The sequence below is a fragment of the Drosophila obscura genome, unplaced genomic scaffold (assembly GCF_018151105.1).
Source record: "Drosophila obscura isolate BZ-5 IFL unplaced genomic scaffold, ASM1815110v1 contig_165, whole genome shotgun sequence".
Taxonomy (NCBI): Eukaryota; Metazoa; Arthropoda; class Insecta; order Diptera; family Drosophilidae; genus Drosophila; species Drosophila obscura.
This window is the reverse complement of record NW_024542752.1, coordinates 1,793,241-1,802,205: the sequence shown is the minus strand read 5'-3', so window position 1 is coordinate 1,802,205 and position 8,965 is coordinate 1,793,241. Positions and strand designations below refer to the sequence as shown.

At 44.0% G+C, this 8,965-nt stretch overlaps 1 protein-coding gene across 4 annotated transcripts; it reads left to right on the top strand.

Annotated features, from left to right (window-relative positions):
• The first annotated feature begins 163 nt into the window (after positions 1–163).
• LOC111072392 (integrin beta-PS) lies at positions 164–8,879 on the top strand. Of its 4 annotated transcripts, none has more exons than XM_022364234.2 (7): positions 164–251; positions 2,534–3,220; positions 3,288–3,516; positions 4,838–4,922; positions 6,255–6,689; positions 6,746–7,969; positions 8,056–8,879. In XM_022364234.2, the coding sequence occupies exons 2-7, from the start codon at positions 2,674–2,676 to the stop codon at positions 8,119–8,121; spliced, it is 2,586 nt and encodes an 861-aa protein (XP_022219926.1). In that variant the 5' UTR covers positions 164–251; positions 2,534–2,673; the 3' UTR covers positions 8,122–8,879. The 4 variants fall into 4 exon arrangements, with proteins under 4 accessions (XP_022219926.1, XP_022219923.1, XP_022219924.1 ...); XM_022364231.2 differs by lacking the exon at positions 4,838–4,922 and adding an exon at positions 4,159–4,243 and having other exon boundaries at positions 8,056–8,878; XM_022364232.2 differs by lacking the exon at positions 4,838–4,922 and adding an exon at positions 4,159–4,243 and having other exon boundaries at positions 223–299; positions 8,056–8,878.
• Positions 8,880–8,965: the final 86 nt, after the last annotated feature.

Sequence of the window (8,965 nt, the reverse complement as noted above, 5' to 3'; positions counted from 1 at the left end):
CCTGTCGATTTGTCTACAAATGTGTCTTCGTATTTTATAGCAGCCAATCCAAACAAATCAAAAGCGCAACGACTGTAGCTCGATACTTTCAAGATAGTGGCAAAACCGTCGATAGTAGAGGCTAGCAGTAAAATATCGATGCTATCGATAGTGCCCTCGATGGTTTGACACCTCTAATTTGATCGATAATCGATAAGTCCGCGAGTTAACAACATCGAGTGGCAGTCGACACCGTTTTTGGTGAAAAAATAGTAATATTAATTCTTGTTTTATTTTTTTGTTGCAAAAACGCTGACTAGGTATAATATACCTAGCTGTGTATTTGATATTTATACATAAAACGAAGTGCTAATAGTAACAGTTCACTGAGCTGAGTCAGCTTCTGCTGCTGCTGTGCATGCGTGTGTGTGTGTGTGTGTTTGTGTGGGCAAGCAACTCCACAAGTGTGCGAGGAAATCAAAATAAAAGGCGCAAACCCGCCCCTGATGGAAATATATTGTTCGAAATCCAATTGAAAACGCATCAAACATTGCTTTCAAGTGCTGCCAGCGGATAGAGTGCGAGTGAAATATCTATTAAGTAGTGGAATTACGTAAGAAATGCTATCAATTTTGGCTGCAATTGACCAAAACGAAGTCATCCACACACAAAAAACCGTAAAACTGGATATGTGCTCTTTCTCTGTAGTGCTCTGATGATTTCATTCGCAATGACGACACACGCACACAGACACCTACACTGACACCCATGTATATATTTTATTTGGTTTGTTGAATCCTCAACAGGGTGTACTCTGCCTAGTGCGACAGTTTTTATTTTTTTTTTAAGTTTAAAGATCGGCCGTAAGCCTCGAATGTTGACGCAGTTGTTGATTACTCTTTATCTCCATTGCGATCCCCACTCCACATCTTACCCCCTCCCTGCTCAGATCCAACATGATTTTCCAATGAGAAGGAGACAGTGTGCGCCCTCTGGCGGCGTTGGAACTAGTACGCCCACATATTTATGTGCCACAGATGTTGTCTATTGGGTCTGTGGGCGGGCAAACACAGTGGAGATTCGGTGGGGTGAGCTGGCCGTAGGCTGACCTGATCGCGGCACTCCCCCCAGATGTGCAGATGTGGGATTCGGTTCAGTTTTGGTTTTTTTGGCGCTGGCGGCAGCACGAATCTTTTAAAAAGCGTCTCCACTGTGCGTGGGTGGCTATATATAGAGCCACTCACCCACACGCATACATATGTCGGCATATGTGTACGTAGCTGCAGGCTATGGCTAAGTGAGAAGCCCTTTTGAGATTGCATTGAAAATCTGTTCCGTTATTGAATTGGAAATGAATCATTGCAGACGTTTTCGGCGACTAACCGGATTCATCATGCGCGTGTTCCCGGAAGACGTGCTGAGCAATTCGGAAGTGGTCCAAACCCCCGTAATACCCTTTTAGGGAGGGGAGTGTGTGTGCAGTGCATTAACAAAGAGCTGGTATTGTCTGGGGTCTCGTCTCTTCGTCTCTCTCTTTTACACAACTCACACTCATCCTCTCTGCGTCCGACCTTTGTTTACGTTTTGCATTTCCTAATGGAGAGAGGGGATAGTCGGGAACGAGAGAGGGAGTGACCAAATGATGAATGAGAGGGCGAGTGGAGCGGATGGACGAGAGTGAGGGAGCGAGTGATGGAATAAGGAATGTGAAGAGGAATGGCCAAAAGGAAAAGAGGGAATAAGGACATTGAGGAGTGGTGTTGATGATAAATGAGAGGGGGGTGGGTACTATGCGTGCTAGAGAGGGAATTATGAATGAGAGGGGGGGTGAGCAGGTGAGCGAGGGAACTATGAATGAGAAGGGGGGGTTGTTAGCGGCAGAGAAGAGTGAGCGAATGCTAAATGAGAATGGGAGTCAGTGAGTGGCATTGACAGCTCCAAGGTGTTTATCACAGATTGTCCCCATCCTCTTAAGCATAAATATTGAGTGGAGCAAACATACACACACACATACATATGTACATATATATATATTTGCAAATGGGAGAGCGAATGCTACTGAGTATGTATGTGCGCGTGTGTGTGATGAGTCATCTGGCCGTGATGATGTTCCATTTCATATGAAGGCACGATGACGGGTGGGGGGTTCAGGTCGAGACAAATATAATTAAACGCAAAGGTGGAAAGAAAGCAAAAGACGAAAGCAAAGTGGCAAGTAAACCACAAACCGGCTTTAGCAATACCCTCTTAGACGGAAGTGGAAAAGAGATTAAACTGAAAAACTTAGTTAAATTTTCGCACAAATAAAAAATATTGCCAACAAATCCGTACATCCGAAGACCACAGGGTATGGATATCACACGAATGCATGGAAGTTTAAAGGAAAACTCGCGAATGCAAGCGGTGTGAAAGAGTGCGACAAACTCCCCACACACACGCACACACACACATACCATGCACACCCATACGATGCAATTCCTAACGGATATACTCCAATTGGAAAAAAATACTCGATTACTCAATTGCAGATATTTTTGTTGTTGTTCTTTTGCAGCTGCACAAAAGTGACAGAGAAAGCGGACAGCGACCAAGTGAGAGGTGCGACAGAGACAGAGAGCCGATCAACGGCTAACAATAAGTGCAGCAGCAGACCACACAGAGAAAGAGAGAGAGAGAAACAGAGACAGAGAGACAATGGCGATGATAATGAATGTCGCAGCTACAAAAAAAACCTGCCATTTGGCGGTGCTATCGGTCCTTGTTCTGGCCCTGATGCACGCCTCCCTGGTGCAGTCCCAGCTGTCGGGGAAGCTGGTCCAGAATCCGTGCAGCGGCAAGGACAAGTGCCACACGTGCATCCAGACCCAGAGCTGTGCGTGGTGCATGCAGCCAAACTTTGAGGGGCGATCGCGCTGTTTTCAGCACACCTCGCCGGATGTCTGTCTCGAGCAGTTCGTCTGGAATCCCGACACCTCTGAGCAAATTCTCATCAACAAGAACCTGACGCTAGCTGGCGAGAGTCAAGCCTATGGCTCAGCCGGTGGCTTTGGTGGTGGTGCTGCCGGCGGCGGCGGCGGTGGTCAATACATCTCTGGCGGCAGCTCTTATCATCAGAGCTCCTCCTCCTCCAGCTCCAGCTCCAGCGCCAGTTCCTATGGCTCCCAGTACTCTGGTTGGTCGGCTAGTTCCGGCGAGATTGTCCAAATCAAACCACAGTCTGTGAACCTGAAGCTGCGCATCAGTGAGTCATTCCCGGATCCACACAAGAAGCCTAATCCCTAATCCGGTCGCTCCTTTTCCATTTACAGATCAAGTCCACAACCTGAAGGTGAGCTACACCCAGGCCGAGGGCTATCCCGTGGATCTCTACTACTTGATGGACCTTTCCAAGTCCATGGAGGATGACAAAGAGAAGCTGTCCGCCCTGGGCGACAAACTGTCGGAGACCATGAAGAGCATCACGTCGAATTTCCGCCTGGGTTTCGGTTCGTTTGTGGACAAGGTGCTCATGCCCTATGTGTCCACCATTCCCAAAAAGTGAGTACCATCCAAGATAGCAATTATGTTTTAGATTTAGTATTAGGAAATAGCAGTTTCAAGTAGCAACTAAGAAGTACCAGTCAGCTTTTTGATGGACCTGCCATGCCAGATGAGTCACGAGTATTTTGCCGGAGCCGGTCGCTGATTTTATACGAGCGCGATGATTGGATCCTAGTTATGAGTAATTATTGAGTCACTCTCTATGACCGAACGCGTCTTCAAGAGTTTTTGCCATAACAGCCAGCAAGCAAAGCCACTGCCTTTTGGTAGAATTTCCATTCTATAAATTTCTAAACAAAAATGGTCGAATTTTTAATTGGCTTCAATTAAGCTGCTGGAGGATGGATGGTTATACCAAAGAAAAAAAATATTGTCTTTGGTTATACATATTCTTCTGAGTATATTATAAACTCATAGTATTTACATATGTCTAACCTTACATTTTAAACGGACTTTGAACCTTATCTAATTTATCTAATTTTATTAAATCAATTCACTAACTTTTGATAATTTATATATATATATATATACCATATATATATATTACAACAACAACATCATGTACACCAACAACAACAAAAAACTACAACAACAACACCATCCCAATGAACGAATCTGAAACCGAAACTGAATCTGTAGACTCGAGCATCCCTGCGATAACTGCAAGGCTCCCTATGGTTACCGCAATCACATGCCACTCAGCAATAACACCGAAAGCTTCTCTGTAAGAGACAATTAATCAATCTATAATATACATACATATATACTAGCTATGCCTCTGCACCAAATATATCCATATCTCCCATATCCCTCTACTCATTTCTTGCTTCTGTTTGTGGCGTCCTACTAACTCTATAACTAATATACATATTTAGATTACTGCTTATGATTATTATGCTAGATATCCATACATATATTTATCACTATATTTATGATATTCCGCACCTAAATCGTAAAAACTACATATATACTCGTATCATTAAGTATCTGTGTGTGTGTGTGTGTGTTCCCACCATTCAGGCAGATGGAATGGGCTGGGGATGGGGGGTGATCTATATTATATTACATACATACATATACAAACCGTATTGCATTCGTATCGTATTATTTATCGTAATTTAATGCACTTTCTCGATGTCGTCAAAACATTTTTATACAATTTCTCTTTTGTGTTTCTCTCTCTCTCTCTCTATCTATCTCTATCTCTCATTTATATCACTCTTTCTATACCGCTATGTCACTATATACTCCTTTCAAAATATTATGCAAAATTATATACAAAAAAAAAAAAACAACAAAAAATGAAAAACAAAATTAGCCTGGAGGAGCCATGCCCCAAATGCGCTGCTCCCTATGGCTATCGAAACATCATGGGCCTGAGCACGGACACATATAGATTCTCTGTAAGTCGTCGCCATGCGCCAGATCCAGATCTAAATCGAATTGGATCTAACACACGTCCGAAACAATATAATACATACTATTTGGCATTGCATTAGCACCCGCCCCCATTTAACATATTATTTGATTTTATTTATTATTTATTCTAATTCTAATTTGGATAGTTTGCACATTGCATGGGGCTTGTATTTGGTTTTTGGCATGCTACTTATCTACCTACATATAGCTCTAATTCCATATGGCATCTATATCTATATATTGTGTTCCTTATCTGCATATACTATTTATACTTGATAATGTACCTACCTACCTGTATGTTTGGGCATTGGCACATATCTTTTGTTGCGTTGCATGCAATTTGTCGTCATCTATCTAACAGCTTCATATATCCTTTTTCTATTTAATGTATCAATCCAATGGCACACTCCCATGGCACTACTCTATCTATCTATATATCTATCTATCCATCTATCCGAATTGTGCAGGATACAGTATGCAAGGCTATGTGTGACCTGTCGAATGTTCCCGAGAGACTGTCCCTGCGGTGGTTCGCTTTAAGATCAAGAAAGGGCATTCCATTCTTGCTATAGATATAGCATAATTATAGCTCACAGACTGGCCCAATAGATCTTTATATAAATTTGTATTTTTATGTTCTTGTAAGTAATCTCTAAACATAATAATCATAATTTTATGTTTATGTTTAGAGTTTATAATTAAGAACACACTGAAAAAAAAAAAAATGGTTTGCAATTCTTAAGTGGTTCGACTCGTAACATACATACGAGTATGTACATATTTATGTACATTTATATACCACCCCCCTGTGTGATCTGGAAACTTTAGAAGTGCGAATATTATTATATTATTGGCCTACATTTTTGGTCGTTGTATCGCCAAGAATATGAGATCGGTTGACAGCTACTATGATGTCATGAAACACCTAAGAATCGATTGAATTTCGAATATCATAAAGGTATACACATATGTACATGTGCATACATTGTATGTATAGAATGAATAGCTTCTATGGAAAGCCTTGTTTCCTGATAATAGAACCTTGAACAGAGCAACAGTTCGTCATGTATGCATACTATATCTTATCGGGCATAGAGTCAAGTCAGCACACATACCCCTTATCTTGACTAATATTGATAGAACCCAAACGGAGCTGGTCTAAAATTCCTTCTACTACTTCTCCTCCATATCTCTCCCTCTCTTTGTCACTCACTTTCACTTGCTTTCTCTTTGGCTAACTGCTCGAATAACTGGCCAACTGCCTAACCCAACCCAAACTAATCCCCTTTTTGTTTTCTATTCGCCTGTGTACACAGAACGAGGTGAAAGATGCGGCTGTCTCTGGTAATCTCGATGCGCCCGAGGGCGGTTTTGATGCCATTATGCAGGCCATTGCCTGCCGTCAGCAGGTGGGATGGCGTGAGCAGGCCCGTCGCCTGCTCGTCTTCTCCACGGACGCTGGCTTTCATTATGCGGGCGATGGCAAATTGGGCGGCGTGATAGCGCCCAACGATGGCGAATGTCATCTGGATCTGCAGGGCATGTATACGCATTCGGTGATACAGGACTATCCGAGCATCTCGCAAATTAACCAAAAGGTCAAGGAGAATGCCATCAACATTATCTTTGCGGTGACCAACTCACAGTATACCGTGTACGAGAAACTGGCCGCTCACGTTCAGGGCTCCTCGGCGGCCATCCTATCGAATGATTCGTCCAATGTGGTCGATCTCGTGCAGAAGGAGTACAATGTAAGGCTATTAAGCTCTCTTTTGACTCTAGAATTTCACGCTATAAAAAATTACAGAAAATCTCGTCGTCGGTAGAGATGAAGGACAATGCTACGGGAGACGTGAAGATTACATATTTCTCGTCCTGTCTGACAAACGGACCCGAGATCCAGACATCCAAATGCGATAACCTGACGGTGGGCAAGCAGGTGAGCTTCACGGCCCAGATTCAGGTGTTGAAGTGCCCGGAGGATCCACGTGACTGGAATCAGGTCATCCAGATCTATCCGGTTGGCATCAACGAGAGCATGGTGATCAAACTGGAGATGCTGTGCTCCTGCCCCTGCGAACATCCCGGCTCCATTGGGTATGAGGCGCTGTCGCCGCACTGCAACAACTACGGCACCTACATGTGCGGCATCTGTGACTGTGGCGAGCATCATTTTGGTAACACCTGCGAGTGCTCCGTATCGGACATGAACTCGACGATCAACAACGATGCCAGTTGTAGGGCGGACAACACCACCAATGTGGACTGCAGCGGGCGCGGCAATTGTGTGTGCGGCTTTTGTGAGTGCTTCAAGCGGCCCAATACGGAGGAGGTGATCACCGGCAAGTTCTGCGAGTGCGAGAACTTTAGCTGTGAGCGTAACAAGAATCAGCTGTGCTCTGGACCCGATCACGGCACCTGCGACTGTGGCCGTTGTGTCTGCAAGCCCGGCTGGACGGGCAGTAGCTGTGCCTGCCAGGCCTCCAACGACACCTGTATGCCGCCGGGCGGTGGCGAGCTCTGCTCCGGTCACGGCACGTGCGAGTGTGGCGTCTGCAAGTGTACGGCCAATGAACAAGGCCGTTACTCTGGCCGCCACTGCGAAAAGTGCCCGACATGCTCGGGCCGCTGTCAGGAGCTAAAGGATTGCGTACAGTGCCAGATGTATCACACCGGAGTGCTGAAGAACGTGGATGACTGTGCCCGCAACTGTACGGCCTTCACTCCGGTGGGCGTCGAGAAGGTGACCATTGATGAGCACAAGGATGAGCAGATGTGCACATTTTTCGACGAAGATGACTGCAAGTTCATGTTCAAGTACAGCGAACAGGGCGAGCTGGTGGTCCATGCCCAGGAGGAGAAGGAGTGCCCGCCCAAGGTCTTTATGCTCGGCATCGTGCTGGGCGTCATCGCCGCCATTGTGCTCGTGGGCCTGGCCATTCTGCTGCTCTGGAAGCTCCTGACCACCATTCACGATCGCCGTGAATTTGCCCGCTTCGAGAAGGAGAGCATGAATGCCAAATGGAATGCGGTAAGTGCCCGAAAATACTTTACATGCTCATATTGCCCTTCGCTCTTCTAATAATCTTTTTGTCTTCTTTTTGTTTTGGTTTTCAGGGCGAGAATCCCATCTACAAGCAGGCCACCTCCACCTTCAAGAATCCCATGTATGCGGGCAAATAATCAATTCGGCTGGATCCACTCTCCGCCATCTAACTAAATATTAGTAACAAATTTTGTGTCATCCATGGATGGATTGTTTGTGCCTGGGAAGAGACACAAGAGACCTGTGCCTGTGTGCCTGTGTCTCTTCCCCAATTAAAATCTAAATCTAAATCAACGAAAGCTGCGCCCGATAGTTTCCTGTTGAAGTCAACTGCCACTGAAACGCGTTCTAAACTAAGTCAAATTTATATATACACAGATATAGAGATATATATATATATACCGCCCCGCCCCCAGACACCAAAACACCCGAAAACACTTCGAGGGCAGCCTTCATATACAATGCGTATACTTAACGAGCAAACGATGTGTGCGAGTGCCTTGCTATAAAATGTATTTAGACTTGTAAAATGCATATATTTGTATACCCATACCTATATCGTATATTGATAGAGAGAGCTTCCATCTACAGAGAGCCAACAGAAACAGACAGCACAAACAAAACAGCCAAGAAAATTAACTACGAAACGATTATTATTAGGGATATATATGATTTAATGTGTGACATCCTGTGTTCAGCCAACCGCAATCCACAACCACCCCCACCCCCCACACCATCAATTGTCCAAACAGCACATCAACTTTGTTTGTATTTTATTTCTAATTCTTGTTTCTTTATAATTTTGTATTCCATTTATAATTTTTGATATTCTATTGATTTATTTTCGAACACTTGTGTAGTTTTAAAGCGCAATGTATTTTTGTACGTTTTATTTACATATATAATATATATATATATATATATTTGTATGTGTATCACTCTTTTTGAAAGGCAATATTGCAAATTGTATTGAAAACTTAA